This window comes from Bicyclus anynana, chromosome 9 (genome assembly GCF_947172395.1).
Source record: "Bicyclus anynana chromosome 9, ilBicAnyn1.1, whole genome shotgun sequence".
Lineage (NCBI taxonomy): Eukaryota > Metazoa > Arthropoda > Insecta > Lepidoptera > Nymphalidae > Bicyclus > Bicyclus anynana.
Genome location: NC_069091.1, coordinates 929,780 through 950,068, shown reverse-complemented (window position 1 = coordinate 950,068; position 20,289 = coordinate 929,780). Strand labels below are relative to the sequence as shown.

Genomic DNA, 20,289 nt, shown 5'->3' with positions numbered 1-20,289 from the left:
CGTTTTTTCAATTTATTTCGAAACATAGTCAATTACGAGCTCAGGAGGCTTAACACTTACTCCTCAGATTAATAGAGACAAGAACTCACTTTGGGCGTGTTTCTTGAAGGTGATATTATAAGTGGACTATCATTTATTATTACAAAAGAAGTTAAACTAGATATGTCCTAGATTTTTACTCCATTCGCGATTCTTCGGCAAACGCGGGTGACTTCGCTGGGATTTAGTGGGTATTCGGCTCCTACATTTTTTTTTTGAGGACGTAACAGTAAACTCTGTTGGTAATTACGAATAACATCTTTAGGAACTTAAATCCGTCACAGTAAAGTACTTAGTAGCAATTATCTGGACTGGTATAATAACATGTCCTTCAAAGTACCAAGAAATGCGTAATTTATATTTCAATAAAGGCGAAACCAAAGACAATTTAAATAATAAGCATTGTTTTATTGTTCTCTTATTTATTTGTTCGTCCTTTTTTTAATTTTTAACAATGTTAATATAACAATATGCTACACAACACTATTAAAAATTTATATATAAAAAAATCAACCCTTCCGCTGCGGGACATTTGAGTGTCCCAGCAACCGGTGGTCAGGACTCCGGAGTGAGGAACCTCCTCACAATTATTGTTATTTATATGGTAACTGGGGTATGCACCTCCAACTTTTCAGTTGTGTGCATTTTAAGAAATTAAATATCACGTGTCTCGAACGGTGAAGGAAAACATCCTGAGGAAACCTCCATACCAGAAAATTTTCTTAGCTCTCTGCGTGTGTGAAGTCTGCCAATCCTGCATTGGGCCAGCGTGGTGGACTCAACCCCTTTAATTCTGAGAAGAGACTCGAGCTCTGCAGTGAGCTGAATATGGGTTGATAACTTAACTAACTAACTTTATATGGTAACAATCGCAATTGAATATGCACCACTGTCTCTCACAGCACATTGTACGAGCCCTGTTGTAACGAACGACTCTATAAATACAAGTGGCGGGCGCACCACACAAGAGTGTGTGAGTGGACGCCATAGTAGCCAAGCGCGGGAGTATTTGACATCGCCGCGTTCGGATACACTGACCATGTTTGTTATCAAGGTTGGTATTATTCTGTTGTTGTTTTACGTAATCATAATAATAATAAATCATTTAATCACTTAAAAACATATAAATATAGCTAAATATTATAATGAATGGATAAAAAACAGATATCTAAACTAAGAAAGGACTTCGGTATAGGCTTATAGGTGTATAATTATTACAAAGCTATTGATTATGGAAAGATTATGGTATAATCAATGAATTTCAAAAGGCATCTCATATATTTTCTACTTATAATTAAATAAGAATCTTGTATTTGTTTATGCTTTTTCATTATGGTCATAAGTGCCTATTGCGTGAACTGATAATCAAGTACGGCTAACAACAGTTTTTATAAATAGGTATAGAAAAAATAGTTTTTTACCGAGCCGCCCCTGTTTCCTACATCCTACTCAAAATTACCCGATTTGGCGTGGTTTTCAAAGCTAAATTTAAGAGTGAATCATATTTTCTGGACCACTTCGCTTTTCTAACTAATGATAACTGCCAATAGCGATGGCTAACCATGGTTTTCAAAATAAGTTTCATAGCGTAAAATAATTTCTAAATAGCCTAATAACTAATCAAAAATAACCGATATTACGTGGTTTTACAAAGCAAATTTCAAAGACTGTAAACTTACCCGAGGCACCCCGCGTTTCCTGATCACAAATGATGAAATTACTAATCGTATTTTCGGGCTAGGGCTCGAAACTAGGTCATCTAAGCACTAAACCAATAAATCTATGGTTCCTTATTTGAATACATCTATGTATTACATAACACACCTCTAAGTGAAGCTTATAACCATGATTACATAACAAACCTTCAAGTTAAACAGAACAAAGGCCTGCAACAAGTGTGATAATGTTGTCTATAAATCTCTAGAACACCTGTACAATTTGAGATTACAATCATTAAATTGAACACCATTTTTATATGATTACATTATTATAAGATTGGTTAAGTATTTTGTACATTTATTCTAAATATGTGTAATACTTAAATAGCATTTATAGATTTTTTTTGTTAACAACAACGTAATCGATTTCGATAAGAATTTTTAACTATCTGACGCCTCGTTCTTGCGGGAACCGGGAAATAGTATATAGCCTACATTTTTCGCCGACAATGTAACTTTCCATTGGATTTGCCGTAAAACCGTAACAAACAAACAAACTCACTTTAGCATATGTTATACAGTCATAAATTGCATTATTTATAACTTTGCTATGTAATCTTTGACTTACTAAAGCTTAATATTTTCGTATTAGTTTCTGAGATTCTCTAGAAATCATTTGGTGACATAGTAATATGTCACCAAATGACATTATACATATAATATATTATTATTTTTATTTTTCTTAATTTTTTTTGCAAATTATACTTAGTCTAATTATCATATTATTGTCGAATAAATGAAGAGCGGACGACCAGCGGACGCGTTGAATTCTTTACTACGTGAGATCACCAATTTGTCGCTTATTTCATAAACACCACCTTTATTAATGTTAATTAGTGCCTACGCTTTCCATAGATAATATTTAGGACATGTACTTACATAGTACTTATATATTATATGTTTTGCTCATACTCAGATACATAATATTACTATAACGTCGAATTTAACGGTAATGTTTTAGACATTTTAGGAAGAAATATTACGGTCTAAAATGTTTCGCACAATTTTCATACAAACAAAAACGTCGTTGAAGTCCATACATGATATATTCTATATCATTACATACCGCATGCTTTGTCCATATCACATATTGGATACCTAATTGGTATATGATTGAAAAAACCTGATATGAACTTAATTAGATGTAAGGCGTGATAATTTTTTACTTAAGTTATTTTTTGTCACTTTCAAAAGTTTCATACCAGTCCCTCTAGCCACACATTAGTGGCAATGACAAAAATACTTAGGCATTCCTAAGTACAAGTTTTCTATATATTATTGTACAAAAACAATAACCATATCTTTTTAAACTGAAAGTTGTGTTGTAATGTCTATTTGTTGAGCTTAAAGACGAATAACCTGATATTCAAAAATATTTTAAAGATTTTAAATATAAAATGACGTCATTTCATTAAAATAACCAGCCACTTGCCTCATTCTTTGAATCGTATTCAGAGATTTATAGCAACCTTATTGGCTATATAATACTTGTCAACCAATTATAAATTAAACTTGAGTTTTATTAATTATTACACGTAGTTACCGTTCCCGTGAGACTACAGGGATAAAATATAGCCTTTTGACACTCACAAATAATGTAGCTTTCTAGCATAAAAGAATTTTCCAAATCAATTCAGTATTTCCAGAGATTACCCCCACAACACCACAAAGTTTAGCCCTTTATAATATCAGTATAGACTAGATATATTATTAAAGTTAACCTAATATTTGAACCATAAGATAAAATGCTGCTTGGTTGTTTAAATAAGCATAGCATTCGTAGCTCTTCGAATAAATTATGTATTGAATAGATGTAGGCTTTACGTTGCGGAAATTCATTATAAATGGTGACTAATTGATTTATTTTTTTTCTTAACTACGATTTTCGCGTATTATCATCAATACATATAAATAAAATTCAACTGTCTGATTGTAATTTTCAAACAGCTGTTTTCTGAAGTACTTATTACCACAATCGAGTTTTTTTTTTTTTAATTTTGGACTGTCTGTTTGTTTGAACTAATCTTCGAGGCGGCTGTATCGATTTGTACGATACTTTAACTGGAACATAAAGGAGGTTATTAAGCATATAGGCTACTTTTTACCCTGGAAAAATCCATAGTTCCCACGGGATTGGTGTTTAACTAAATTATACGTGGACGAAATTGCTGGCGCCATTGGCAAAAAAATTAACAAACTATGTGTAAAAGAAGTACGTATGTATGTATGTACGTACCTACTCATAAAAATGTACTACCCATAACACTATGCTCTATCTATGATAGGAATGCAAAACGAGCTATTGAGTATTAACTGCGAAGGCGTGGCGTTACACAACATAGCCTAAATAATTTCTAGTCACCTCCAGTCAGTAGTACAAGGAAGGAAATTATTGAAGCCGGCCTATAATTTAGCCTAGGTTGTGTTATGTTGCCGACTGTTTCATCATCCGTATTAAAGTAATACGTAAGTGGTTTGATAAAGCGGTTTGTTATGGTTCTGCACTAACTATTTGCGACAGCGCAAATCCGTAAGTATTAAAGAATCTTCTATATATATATAAATGAATTGCTGTTCGTTAGTTTTGCTAAAACTCGAGAACGGCTGAACGAATTTATCTTATCTTGGTCTTCAAATGTTCGTGAAGGTATAGGGAAGGTTTAAAAGGTGAGAAAAATTAGAATAATTGCCGGAAAAACCATAAAAACAACCCTTTTCTATTTCCCATACAAACGTTTAAGAGTCAAGGGGTAGGGTATGGTAGGGGTAGATTAGTGTAGAGTAGGGATAGGGAAGAAGTGCACATAAGTCAAAGCGAAACTTGACCGGGTCCACTAGTCATTTATAAAAAAGTGGTGTTAGCAACAGGATTACTATTACATAATATTATTATGATGTGCATAAAATAACAAAAAGAAAATATTATTAATTATAGGCTTCTATAGGGGTGAATGCTTCCTCCTTTTTCGCTCGTCTGTCTGTCCTAGTGTTGTTTTAGTGATCCAAATGTCACCGACTTTTCAAATTATTTCATCAACCCATTTTTCTCTTGGTCTACCGTTTTTCCTTTTGTTAATACATTTCTTTTTTTGACAATGTTCCAAAGCGTATAATATTTTCTTTTGTTTTACTTAGTCTCTAGTATCTGTGTATTCTGTGCGTGTTTAATAAACTCCTTTTAATTAAACACTAAAGTATATTTTCTACTCGTACCTATCTGTTAATGTTCATGGCCTCACGACTCAGAAGGTAACGCGTCTACTCGAACAATTTATTGATGGCCTAACGAATGTAGATGCGTTACAGTGATAACAAATTAATCTTCATCAAATCTCGAACTCGTAGCACACATTGTACGGCCCTCGTAGCAAGGTCGTTACGAAGATGCGTAGACTCATCTTTACCTCTACGAAATGTAGTTATTGTGCTATTATCTATGACATGAAAAATATAATAAAAGCATTCCTGAAGCTTTTGCTATTCGTCCTTTTCCTGGTTTCTTGCATCTGATTGACTTCGAGATTTTTTTTTCTGATTTTTTTTTGTAGTTTTTTCCTAAAACAGTTCGATACCGAAGTATTAACTTAACTATTGTATTTTTTTCAATCTGTAAGATTCTGAAAGTTGGCCCCAAAGATTGGCCATTGAAATATTTTTTATGTTTTTTACCCGGAATCTGGTTAACCGGTCTTTTATTTTTATGAAATCTTTTTTTTATTATTATTATTTAATGGCTGATATTTTTTAAAAGCTTCACTTTTCCTTCAAACTACCATGTCCTATTCTAAGTAATATTGTAAATGCTAGAGCTGTAAGTTTGTTTATTTGTAACGCTTTCACGCCTAAGCCACTAAGCTGAGTTTAAAAATAGTTTACTAATTGAAAGCTACATTTTCGACAACTTGGTTATATTTTATTACCATATTTCCACGAAAATGGGAACAACGCGGGGAAAATATATAAAATCATGGGGATCCGTTAGTAATTTAAATAAATACCTCAAACTTCTTCTACCTATAGCAATTTGGTTTTCTGTGCTTTTAGGTAACAGTAACTTGTTGTTAACCTCAATATTTACGTGATGTTTAAGTGTTACTATGGCATAAATAAGGTCGTAATTAAGGTAGTTCTTGGGCGAAAAGAAGTGATATCTCTCAATCAATCAGTAAATAACTTGACACATATCTGCAACCTTGAGACGGCACGCAACTCTGTCAAAGCCTCACAGTACGTGTAACAATTAAATGCAACCAGGCCGCCGCCGCCGTTGCTCAAACAGCGTCTGCGCCCGGCATACTAAATTTACACGTTTCTATTGACTATTGACAATAATGTCATGATTTTTTTTGTCATGAAAATTTCGCAATTTTGGCAGACTTAGTATTTTAACCATAGACATAATAAAAAGTCCAGACACCGTCTGCTGAACTTAAAAGTGACGCACCCCAATTCAGCCAGTTCGATAGATACCTACCAGCGACGAAGAGTCCATACAGGTCTAATCCCACCGGGTTACCTTTTAAAAATCCATACATACATACATACAGTCATACAGTAGCATGAATATGGTTGTCGATCAGGGTATGCACTAGTAAGAAAAAATAACCAAACTGGGAAAATCTGCACATGAATATATACTTATGTAAGGATGTATGAGAATCCGGAAATTGCAAGCGGTATGAATTTCCTTTTCTGTAGGTCGGCTTGTCTTCGTGAAAATTTCATACTTCGCCACTGATAGGTACACGCCGGCATGCACACATATGCACTTATGAAGACACACCGCCATTATTTTCCTATTTATTTTGTCAGTGTCTCTACGATCAATCTATCGCTATGCTTATTTCTGCTGCCAATCAGCATTGTTGTGGCCTTCAAGCATGGCTGCCTGTATAATTACAGAAAGCCATGAGAATTAGCACCTACGCCTTAGGTCGTTGGACATAATACTGCACATTGTAGGACGTGTTTCTTGAATGCTTTGCAAAATGTTGCGCTACTAAAGGCTGGTTTTGAACTTTTTGGTCCGTCAAATATTACTATAAACAAAATTGATGTAATCTACCACATTTTACGTCTGTTAGTAGAACTAACCTTCCCTTACTTACGCTACTACCTACTACTTCGCTTACAGTAAAAGAAAAAAAAAATGCTTGTCCTACCGTGTAAGATTGTATCTTTAGAGATGCGTGATAATAACTGTGTGTTTTTATTTTTTTATTCTTTACAAATTAGCCCTTAACTACAATCTCACCTGATGGTGTGATGGAAGTGATGATGCGATCTAAGATGGAAGTGTGATGGAAGTGATGATGCAATCTAACTTGTTAGGGGGTGGATGAAAATCCACAACTCTTTTGGTTTCTACACGAAGTCGTACCGGAACGCTAAATCGTTTGGCGGTACGTTTTTGTCGGTAGAGTGCTAACTAGCCACGGCCAAAGCCTCCCACCAGCCAAAATGTGAACTTGTGTTATAATTATTAATCAAATAAACTTATTACTATTTATATTTCTAATAACATTAACTTTTTTTTTTTTATTGAGTAAGAATACAATAGGGAACTAATACAATAAACTAATTAAAAAAAAATCTAGACACTGCACTGTCATTCTATGTATGGTAGTCAATAACAGAAATACACACAGCGCCAGATGATAAGTACGTACGAGTACGATAAAATGATAAGTTGGTACTTGTAACAGTGAAATTTGATGCAATACTTTATGGTTGGAATTTAAATTATACATATCGGTATGTAGGTAGGTAGGGCGCAGTTATAATATATAGTTGGACTTCTAGCGTAATTCGTAACGCTTACGATACAGGGGCAACGTAACGTAAACTTTTAATTGACTTTATGTGTTAATGTACAATATACTCGTAATTAAGGCGAAAAAGAGCCTGTTTTCTAACTTAGCAATGCTTTTTTAGAATTTAAAGAGTGTTATTCATATTAATTGATTATGATACACGGCTAAAACTCACGGGATATTAGGTCAGAGTATGCCCGACTAGTTTCGAACCCATACGGGGCCCTTAGTCATGAGCTGGTTCTTGCATCGCGGCACGATCCAAACTGTTTTAGCCGTGTTTCATAATCAATTAATTGCCAATGCTTATATAAAAACTACATACCTAACGCCTTATTTTTAAAAGTTGATTAAATAAATCTTCTTTATAATACTATTTGAAAAAAATTGTATTTTTCATGTTTTCTCTTACGTTTTCACACTATAATTAAATGTATTATACAAAATCATATTTCCATATTTTTATTATAACTCATTTATCGATTTACACAAATTAATACAATTATAAACGATTTACCACACCATGTTAGCGGCATCTGTGAGATAGTACTGTTTGCTGACGACACATCCCTAATTTTTAAGAGTGACAGAAGTAAAGATAATTTCGACGATGTAAACCGTGCCATATCGCATGTGTCGCATTGGTTCACTGTTAACAACTTACTTTTAAATGCAAAGAAAACTAAATGTATTGAGTTTTCATTACCAAATGTTATAAAATTAGATAAGTCTATAATGATCAATGGTGAAACACTAGAAATAGAGAATTCCACAGTTTTCCTGGGAGTGACCTTGGATTCTAAACTTCAGTGGGGTGCTCATATAGAAAAACTGTCAGGTAAACTCAGCTCAGCTGCTTTTGCAGTGAGAAAAATAAGACAGTTTACTGATGTTGATACAGCTAGACTTGTTTATTTTGCGTACTTTCAGAGCGTAATGTCTTACGGTATTTTGTTGTGGGGCAAGGCTGCTGATATACATTCTATATTTGTACTTCAAAAAAGAGCAATTCGAGCAATATATCAACTAAAATCACGCGAGTCCCTTCGTCAAAAGTTTAAAGAAATAGGCATTTTAACAGTAGCCTGTCAGTATATATATAACAGTATAGTTTATGTGAGACAAAATATTAATTTGTACAAACGAAAAGGAGATCTAAACCCACGTCTTACTAGACACGGGCATAAGTTAGTTCTTTCTGCATATCGTCTCCAAAGAGTTCAAAAATCTTTTGTGGGTTTGGGTGTACTCTTCTATAACAAGATCCCCAAGACTGTGATGGACTTGCCAATGCACAACTTTAAGCAATGTGTTAAAAAACATTTACTTAGTCGAGGTTACTACACTATTGATGAGTTCCTTAACGACAAAGGTGCTTGGAGGCCATTGGATCAGCTTCCACCTTCACACAGGAAATAAAACTATAAGAAATTGTAATTTAATTGTTATCAAATGTAAATTGTAATACTGTATGACTTTTTCAAAAGAGCAACTGTTGAGTTTCTTGCCGGTATCTTCTCAGCAGAACCTGCCTTCCGAACCGGTGGTAGAATCTTTACAAATAGTCAACTGACGTGTCAAAAGTGCTTGCAAACTGAGCCTACTTGAAATAAATGAATTTTGAATTTTTTGAATTTATAAGTTAAGTTATATCATTAAAAATTGTATCACATAGATTTGAAAGTGCATTCAACAGTATTTCAACTCCGATAGCTTAAGCTTAATTAGCTTAATGAGTCTAATCAATTTTATGGGCTCGAGAATATTTAAAGAAAACTATGATTTGTGAAAAACAGTAAAGTAAATGATCTTATATTCCGTACAATAGAATGACGAATTTCTTTCTTTCTTTCTTTCATAGCGCTAGTACCCCTCTGGACAGCAAGGCCTAACCTTTGGGCCAAATAAGCGCCAGCTCTTGGGTCACCTGACGCATGGACCAATTTGTCAGACATAGCATTGAATTGTTGACCATAGGCCTAAAGTCTCAAAGGCAAGCAAAGTAAATTACATTGTTCAAAGTAACAATTGAGGGGTTACCACAATTATTACTTTTTAAAACATGGAGGCCCTAGAGAATTCCAATAAGCGGAAAACATGAAAAATATTGTAGCTTTAATAAGTTTCGTGAGAACAAACAGTGAAGTAAACATTCAAAACATTATTCGCAACCAATGTTGGTATTTGGAGTATTCTAAACACTTGCCGTTAAATGGTGACGTAGATGACTCATAATAATTAGAATTATACTCGTGGGCCTGTGATTGAGTTATTGCGGAGTATGTTGTAGTTCTCTACTCGTAGGAATGTGAGTGGTTCCTTTTTGGTATAATTACGGTGACAGTTGTTTTCCTCTCTTCATGACGTCACATTTGACCTTTAAATAACTTTGAGTTGCAATAATTTATAAGCTGACGTCATCGGCACTATCTCAAGATAGATATGTTTTTTTTTTTATATATTTTTGTTGTTTATCTAAATTAAACATAATTCTGCACACCCTTACATGACTACACCCATATACTTCAAACGACTGCATCCAATTGGATAATTCTTGGTTTTATGTATTCGTTATTTCAAGAACAAGGTTTGTGTAATATAAAGATTAAATATTAAAAATCTAAACCTACAAATGTTTATACTCCCGTAATACTTATACCTACATATTATTTATAAGAAAGGTAGGTTAGAGTAGAATTTGGCTAGGGGTACCCTCAGTAGGGGTAGGGTAGGAGTAAGTTGAGGTAGGGTATAAATTAACAACTAACAATTAAAAAAATCGATAACGTTTTAATTATTATCGTCAATGACATCGTTCATTATATTAGATAAGTAGGTTTAAATAGGAATTTCCCAGTAAATTGTATGCGAAAGAAGTCACAGGAAGTTACTAGTATGAATAAACATTGACATCGCATTCCTAAGCCGCTGATAGCGAAGTACCGAATGAGCTTTCAAGACAACTACGTTACCACACTACGATGTATAGCTGAAGTGGTCCGGCCGCAAGGCCGACGTCTTGCGAAGGTTTCTAAGCACGCAGTCAGTTTGTTTGCGTGCCTCCATAATTAGCACAACTAATTAAAAACAGCTCATTTAAATATGCAAGAGAAAAAATACTTTACACATTTCCTCTATGAGTCTTTATTTATTTATGTGAATTTTTACAATTACAATTTGTCCTTTTACACGCAGAGAGAGAGCACAAGTGTTTTCAAAATATTGTTAAGATCTAATAGTCCAGGATCCGTGGAGCATTTTTACAATTGATTACTATCAAGTTAATATTCCGTGAGTAGCTTTATCTTAATGAGACGCTTTTTTAAAACATTTCTGAGCGTAGCAACGAGATAACCACCACCACACAATTTGGCTGTTAAGTTGTTTTACTATTAATTAAGCAACAGTACAAAAACAGCTGGTTAGTAATATTTTTTGTAAGTACAAAATGGAAGGTTCCGGATCCTTTGACTACAAGTACAACACCCAATTAAATACAGAAATTCATTAACAAGCTTTTTTATTTCTACCACCCAAGGCATTGTAATTACGAATGGAAACAAACGAAAATTTCGTCAAGACCATCTATATAGTGCTTTTAAAATGCTGTCTAGACAATTAGGTATTGCTGATCGACATTCCGCAATAACTAACAATCACTTTTAATTAATTTTGGTATTAAATAACGATAATCTTTGATTGTTTATTGCGCAGGCATACAATATGTAGGTATTTAGTTGTACTGAGTCACGAAATGTAAGGCCGTTACTAAATAAACCTGTTGCTTATGTGGAACATGTGTCTGAACCAAAGTCAAGTTCACTTATGTTTACACTTGCATGTGTTAACATAAGGCCCAGGTTCTAAAACAATAACTAGCTTTGCCCTTCAAAAATAATGTTCTTGTGGTTGTATTGGGATATAACATAAAATAGAAAGTTTGAAATATCCCCGAAAGTCATGTTACTTGAGTTTATTTGTAGACTTTAGGTTATTCTTCCTTAATTTCACACCCCATAATTTTTTAAACGGCTCGACCTATTTTCATCAAACGTATCTAAAAACACTCGCACATAAGTCACCTTTAATACAAAAACACTTAATTGAAATCGCTTCATCCGTTCGGGAGATATGGTGCCACAAGCAGACTGACAAACAGACACTCAGGTGCCTCTGTACTATTCGGGATCTCTGTAACAAATTTCAGACATTTAGTCGAGCTGAAGTTATAAATAGTGAAACCAACCATTTGTAACTCCAGGTGGAGTTTGTTTTCTATACACAATTTTAAGTCAAATAGAGCTTGAAGCATAAATACATAGCCCGAAAATATTTATACTAAGTTTTGCTCACGATTCCATTCACATGTTTTCAAATATTTCCAAATAATCGGACACCTACACTAACCTTTATGGCAGGAGTCTACAGATCCAGTACGTATCGGAAGCATCGCATCAAATAGATATTCAATTTTACTGTAGAAAAAAAATCCGTTAGATGCGATACCTACGATACGATTAAAAATAATACTAAAATCCATTTGATGCGATGCGTCTGATACGTACGTACGTACGTGGATGCCTACCATTACAATGCCTGTAAAAACGTGAATCATTGTCATTTAAAACACCTGACCATTTGCATTTAGACAAAAACAATGTCTATACCTACTTGATAAGCCGATGAATATACCTTCAATGTTATACATGTATAGTATAGAATAAAAATAGTTCCGCAGTACACCAAGGCCAGAGGACATTCACTGGCCAGTCGACTCTTTGTGCACCGTCCAATAACCAACGCCTTGTATAATATATAGCTCATAACTCTAGATTATACTTATCTACATTTTCCGCTCTGTTTTGGAAAGGTTGAATGCCGGAAAGTTGCGCTTAGTCAGAATTTTGTGAATTACCGCTTAGGTCACTGTAATCTCACGGATACCAGAATCCATATTTTTTTTACTTTACATTAGCAGTGATCCGCGATGCTGTTTGTGTGATTCTGTTTTTCATAAATTCCATAGGATCCATGGTTTTTTCGGAATTAAAAGTATCAATGTTCGTCTCCAAGTACAAAAAATCGTTTAGATCGATTCAGAGGTTTAGTCGGATGGAATACGCATTTGCAATCCTCGCGGATCATAGAAGCTATGAAACCTTCCAGAGGGTACTGTAGAGGGTTTGTTAAAATTAGATTGAAAATGTTAAATCAAACGCAGATTACGCAAGCCACTCATGTTTAATAGAAGCTTATGTGGGTAGTGAAAAAAATATCAAGACAGTTATTTAGACTTGATGATCCCTAACCGTCCTGAGAATTGATGGTAAACTTGGTTTAGAGTGGCTGAAATTACTCAGATGTACCGCATGCGATATGTTCGGTTATGTTCATGTTATCGCCGTTTAGTGTTGAAATAGTAGTATGTGACGCCGCTCGATCTCGTGTTGGCTTCAGTGTGCTCGTGGCGTTCGAGGCGTCCACACCTCTTGTTGTGTAATTCTTTATGGGTTACTTGGGATAGGTGGACAGAGTGACTTGAGTGGAAAAGGGGAGTGTTAGTCGACTGTCAAAGGATCCTTTAACCCAACATACTTCGTTCACAAGTACGTGACTCCACTCAAGGTCATTCTCTGCCATTCTAGGATCTTATTTTGGTTACAGTTTGATTTATTAATTAAGTTGTCCTGACAAGTGTTGTGAATCATAACCTTTGTTCGACATTAGTTTTCCTATATTTGTAATCACCTTTAGAGTCCTATAATATCAGAAGTGGGATAAAGAACTCGTGCCCACATAGTGAATAAAGAGATCGACGTAATTTAAAACTACCCTAAATCAGGCCAATCGTTTTTCATTTCTTTGTTAATATGGCATGAGAGCATTTTTTATAAAAAGAGGGTAACAAATTAATTTAGTATAGTACACCGATGAGTTTTACATTACGGTATTGTTAAATTTGAAAGTTAATAGTGTGTGAATCGTGATTTCAAGTTTTAAGTATTGACGGTATAAATTTAGTATTGACGGTATAGACAAAAATTGTGTTTCACGGTGTTCTTGATGAAATTTTGCGTTTTAATATTATGACAAGACGCGAAATGTTGCCGTATAGATTTTGTGTTAAATTAATTGCAATTTATAACTATTTGAAATTTATGAATTTTGGTTACTGGATTGGAGTAACCCTACTGCCATTTTTCGATAAAAATAAGTCATACACGACCTTAAATACAATGGTGACTTGAACTATACATAACCCTAGATACACAAGGCCCATACACACTCATTCGATTAAAAATGAGTCATACACGACCTTCAATAGTGGTTTGTACACGTTCAAGTTGTCAGTGTAAACGCAACAGCACCAGACACGAACGCGATCCAGGGACGGATGCGCCACCAGGATGGCCGAATGTTATCGCCGTTTAGTGTTGAAATAGTAGTATGTGACGCCGCTCGATCTCGTGTTGGCTTCAGTGTGCTCGTGGCGTTCGAGGCGTCCACATCTCTTGTTGTGTAATTCTTTATGGGTTACTTGGGATAGGTGGAGAGAGTGACTTGAGTGGAAAAGGGGAGTGTTAGTCGACTGTCAAAGGATCCTTTAACCCTACAAACATCGTTCACAAGTACGTGACTCCACTCAAGGTCATTCTCTGCCATTCTAGGATCTTATTTGGGTTACACTTTGATTTGTTAATTAAGTTGTCCTGACAAGTGTTGTGAATCATAACCTTTGTTCGACATTAGTTTTCTTATATTTGTAATCACCTTTTGAGTCCTATAACATTCATGACATAGAAATCGCCAAAGCTAACGCCCGCACGGCTCTTACCATTGAGTAAAGACCCTTCGTACCAGAAACTTCGATGTGTATGCATCAATACAAAATTAATACGTCGAAAATTTAAATTTCGAACTTTCGACCATTCCAGACGCTGTTGTTCTGCGCAGTATGCGCCGCTGCGTCCGCGCAGAACTACCAGAGCACGACGCCGGTGCCGATCCTCAAGCAGATCAACAAGCAGAACGATGACGGCTCATACAGCTTCGGCTACGAGGCCGCCGACGGCTCCTTCAAGATCGAGACCAAGTACCCCAACGGAGACGTCGCCGGGAAGTACGGATATGTCGACGAGAGTGGCAAAGTTAGGGAGGTCTCCTACGGGGCCAGTAGCCAGCGGGGATTTGAACCTGAAGGTAAGTCACACTAAGATTATAATGCTGAAAGTTTGTGTGTGTATGTTTGTTACGTCTTAACGCCGCAACTACTGGACTGATTTAGCTGAAATTTGAACAGAGATATATGCATATCATATTTAAGGCGACCGACGGCTCCTTCAAAGTAGAGGCATAGTACCACACAGTTCGGATATGTTGATGAAATTGGCAAAGAGAGACGAGGACTAGGGACTCTTTTGGAGCCAGTAGCCAGGGAGTTTAAACCTGAAGGTACCTGAACGATATAGGCACCTTTCAAAAGGGTTTTAACATACTTTTACATTTCATAAGACATTTGGATCGATTCGGGTATCGATTTGGGTATACAATATTAGAAATTTAATTAAAATCCATGCACTTAATGATTCTGGATTCCACACTAGTAGAGCTGTTTTTAAATCACCAATTTTTAATTCTTTCTCTGGGAGTAGTTTTTGATTGTAGGCTTTAACGTTTAACCACAAAAAAGTGGTTTTAGTTCATCACTCTAGTATACTAGAAAAGAAAGTACATGCCACTAACTGTTTTAGAGTTCTGGTATGATGCCATATAGAAAGAGCGTTCAGTGGGTAAGAGAAAATGATAATTATAAGATACGTTGTAATGATAAAAACTAATTCCGTACATCAAAACCTTCGACGTAAGGGTATCAAGTCGTAAGCATGTGACGGACAAGAGCAATGCCTTTATATAGATATGGATCTCCGATATAACGCTATATGGACATGTTTACCATGTCACCAAAATAAGTAATACCACGTAACTAGATGACAGTAAACAATTAAAATACCTTTACATTTATTTTTTTCTTTATTATTGAATCCAAACCTAAATATATAAAAGTAATAGATCACTCATCAGGAAATCTCGAAAATAGCTTGACGTAGAAACATGAAATTCGGCAAAGAGGTAGGTCTTTTTCTTTACAAGTTAGCCCTTGACTGCAATATCACCTAATAAGTGATGATGCAATCTAAGATGGAAGCGGCCTAACTTGTCATTCGTACGATGAAAATAACACCCATTTCGGTTTCTAAATGACATCGTACCGGAACGCTAAATCGCCGGGCGGTACGTCTTTGCCGTTAGGGTGGTAGCTAGCCACTGCCGAAGCTTTTCACCAGCCAGACCTGGACCAATCAAAAAAATCTCATTCGGCCCAACCGAGGATCGTACCCAGGACCTCCGTCTTTTAATTCCACCGCGCATACCACTGCATCACAGAGTTTATTTAGTAAGTAGAACGTCGCTAAAAGCGTATTTTGCGACACAGATTAAGGAGGTCCAAGGGCGGACGAAGTCACGGGCGTCCGCTAGTAGAAAATATTCATAAAATCAGTGCCTGTAGCCATGTGGCACGTTGAATCTCTTTCTACAAACGCCAACACTTGGGAAAATATGGGAATGACATTCACTATCGACAGGTCACGTGATCAAGTTGTCGATCGGATCTGTTTTTCTTATACATTTTTAGTTTTGAGCGTTTGTAGAAATAGAATCGACGTGCCACTTGGCTAAGGCCCCAGGCAGGGCCGGCTCGCCCATACGGCGAACGGAGCTGTCGCTCCAGGCGCCAAATCCTAGAGGGCGCCTAAATGGTAAAGAACGTAGGTCACTCCTGAGTATGGTCGAGATATTCATATTCCATACGTACTTTGGACTCACAATTGATATAGGTATATAATTATTATTAGGAGCAAACAGGGGAGGCGCCATAATTGGATCTCGCTCCATTCTAAAATTTACTTCGGGCCGGCGCTGGCCCCAGGTATGTCTGGCTATCATAGACTCTCGTTCTATATAACACTTTCAAGTGAATTTAGTACAGTGATCGAGTTACGACATTAATTACTTAAAGTTCACTAATTTTCTTGTGCAAGTTACATGGTAAATGGATCTAATGGAATGACGCAATACGAAATTGTGGCCAACCACTTTTGCTTCACTCAATACATTGTGAGAATCGAACGATAATAACGATAACGAGCATCTTTTATCGTCCTTATTTTATTTGATGAGGCATATCACTTCAGAGCAAAATATTCATGCCTTATTTGAGATTAAAATAAAAGTTATAGTCGTATTTGACAACATACCTACTCTACGCAATAGCATTCGATATTATTAAAAAAGGTAATATGTAGTAAATTCCAACGACAAAAATTTATACACCTAATTGATCCTTGATCTAATGATCTCAAAATTTCAGTTTCAAACTCAAATTTATTGTGTCAAATAAAAACCAGAATCTTCATTTTGAATTGTCATTAAATACTAACTTTTTGTTTATTTTATCTTTTTATCGTTAAATAAACGAGCGTAGGATTCTAAACCCAGCAAATTCCAAGAAACTCAGCCAGGTATTTTGTATTCGTTTTATCATTATCAACTTATATTCGGCTCACTGCTGAGCTCAAGTCTCCTCTCAGAATGAGAGGGATTACGTGAATAGTCTACCACACTGGCCCAATGCGGATTGGCAGACTTCACACACGTAGAGAATATAGAAAATTTTCTGGTATGCAGGTTTCCTCACGATTTTACCTTCACCGTTTGAGAAACGTGATATTTAACTTCTTAAAAAATTCATAAAAAATTTGATACATTTTATAAAGTTCAACAATAAGTTAAAACTTTGCTCCCAATAACGTTCGTGGCCCTAAAATCTAGTTCCGGTCGGTAAGCATGTGGACTGCGGGTAGTTGAGCAATTCTACTGCCTCAGTGGGCAGTGGTCACCCTCTGCCGGCGACCTTCACGGCCTGACTCCCAATTGAGTGATAATTAGAAATTTTGGGCGCGAAATACATTACATAATTGACTATATTCACACTCAATTAAACAAAAAAAGTATTCGTACTACGTTACCAAATATTTTTGTAACTTACTCATACAAATGAGATTGATGATATGATCAATCGATGTCAAACAATACGCACGACTTTAATTTTTGTTAGGTATCTCTTTATTTTTGCTGCCAAGTATTACTTGCCTTCCTTCGAAGAATATGCTTGTCAGTAGAGTAACAGGCTCATGAGGATTAACACCTATGCCGCAGGAAAGCAGAGCAGGGCACAAAGCAGAGTAATGTAGAATGTGTCCTGGCATGTTCTGTGAAATGTTGCTCTGTTATAGGCTATACTTGTTATAGGGATTTCAACCTAACATCAGATGTTATATCTGTCTATTCCATCAATTATTACATATTCTATACTTCTATTATAAAGATGACAGATTTGTAAAGAATAAACTAAAAAAGTTACTGGACCGATTACAAAAATTCTACGGGAATGTTAACTACGCAGATGACAACGCGAGGTTCTGCTGGTATAAAATAAAACTGATTTTAAATTTGAATTTTTAAAATACTAATTCAGAATCGTTGTTCTTAACTTTCCAGGCACTGATATAAGGGTTCCACCGCCAACACTCCACGACCCAGCGTCCACCAACGCGCTGACCGACGGCCAAGAAGACGACGGCCAGTACCGAGAGGACCCCAGGATATACGAAGACCCCAAATACAACGGGCGCAGCAAAGCCAGGCCCAGCTCATTCAGATACGAGCAAGAGCCGCAGCAGCAGCGCTTTACCTTCTCCTCTCAACCGAAGAAGTACCAACAGCAGTACCAACCACAACCCCAGTACCAACCTCAGCCACAATACGAACCGCAACCTCAATACCAACCTCAGCAGCCTGCGTACCAACCCCAACAACCAGCATACCAACAACAAACCAGCCTCTTTAACCAAGCTCCACAACAGTTCTCCCAACAGCAATACAAACCGCAAAGTCAGGTGTTCCACCAACAACCCCAGTTCTCCTACCAATCTTACACCCCACAACCTAACTACCAAAACAACCAGTACCAGAACTACCAGAGGCAAAACTACCACCAGAACTTCAATCCCTTCTCAGGACACCCAGCACAGAACTTTGACCCAAGCACGGGATCCTACTCTATTGATTTCACTGGCAAATAAGATTGCTCATTGTTTTAGTAATTGCTGTAATTTTACTATAGGTAAGTAGTGTTAGTAAAATCTAAAGCGATACAAGCATATTTTAAACAAAAGCAAAATAAATATTCCATTTTTTAATAAATCAATTTTTAAACTTTTCTTAATTTCTCGTGAAGCCTTCTGTGTGCTTATGAGTTTTAATAACATTAAAACTCATTTAAAATGAATTTTTATAAGTCGTTTCAATTGCTAGCGTCATCTGATTTAATTTTTTGTTTTTAATTCTTAACTCTCTAAAGTTGTCACTGGTAAAACTGTCACTGTTAATAATATAATGTCTTATTTGTCTTTTTATCTCTAATCTGACTGCTGATATTTTTACTTTTATACTTTTATTTTATTCGTCTACTTTCCTTTTACGTTATTAATACTTTAATTTTATTGTTTATGGTATTCTTTGGTATTGGTAGCGCGCAGGAGGTATAGTCACTTAAACAAATTTGTTCGTAGAGTTATAATTTTCATTGCAATACTCAATTGTACAATTTACAGAATTTTAAATATATTTAACTAAGTAATAACCTGTAAATAATAGTGTGATTTTTTTTTATACTTTTGTAACATATACATAATATTATTAGTACTAGTCATAAATTTCAAAGTAATCTAAAAGTATTGTCTCAGTACGCTATGCTTTATTTAAATTATTTTTATTAAACGGCTAGTATATTATATTATCAATTATAATTCCCATGTAGGTATATGTATGTATCAAATTATCTTCTATATATTTATTGAATTTAATATATTTATTTCATTTTATATACCAAGTATGTTTCTTGTCTTAAAAATCTTCAAATAATATATTTTTCTTTATTCGTAATACATATTTTCATGTTGAATATTTTTTATACTTCAGATATATTTACCTATTTTATGCAACATCTTTAAATAAAATAAATATTTAAGTAAATAATTATCATCTATATTTATGTATTTGAAATGGGTTTTGTCTATATATGTATGGATATAAATTTCCTATTGTCATTCGTAAATTATTTGTAAAAAATTATTACATTCCGTACTTATGTTTATAATTTGTATATAATAATTTAAATTACTCATATTTAGTATATTTTTTTAATTAATTTATATGTATTAGTTATAGCAAATGCATCCATTATTATAAACGAGTGCGGCGGTTGCGCAGGCGCAGGTTCAAAGATGGCGGCTGATATACATAAAACTGTCTACGTGTGCGTGGTACTAATGTGGTGAATAAAGACTTACGTAAACATCCTTATTGTTTTCATTCCTAATAAGTGAAAGTTATTTGGTCCTTAAATAATTCATATCATGTTATCGTATTTTAATAAGTCTACATAGGTATACATCCTCTGCGCTTGAGTCTTTTGTACATAATACATTCTGAGTCATGGATATATACTTAGTAGTTGTCTGGAGTTGGAAAGTCTATTGTGTTATATCCCCTCGTCCGTTGTGGAAATCGTTCATCTCATTCTTTATACGCACTGT

General features: G+C 35.3%; 1 protein-coding gene across 1 annotated transcript; it reads left to right on the top strand.

Moving 5' to 3' along the window:
• The first annotated feature begins 937 nt into the window (after positions 1-937).
• On the top strand, positions 938-20,052 carry LOC112054273 (activating signal cointegrator 1 complex subunit 2 homolog). The gene is made up of 3 exons (XM_024093978.2): positions 938-1,093; positions 14,506-14,770; positions 18,191-20,052. Exons 1-3 carry the CDS (start codon positions 1,079-1,081, stop codon positions 18,772-18,774), a joined length of 864 nt encoding a protein of 287 aa, XP_023949746.2. The 5' UTR covers positions 938-1,078; the 3' UTR covers positions 18,775-20,052.
• The last annotated feature ends 237 nt before the right edge of the window (positions 20,053-20,289 follow it).

Bases quoted from the DNA above. Each gene is read 5' to 3' on its own strand.
- LOC112054273 (XM_024093978.2), top strand. The intron at 14,771-18,190 runs GTAAGTCACACT...TTAACTTTCCAG, and splicing joins GCGGGGATTTGAACCTGAAG to GCACTGATATAAGGGTTCCA.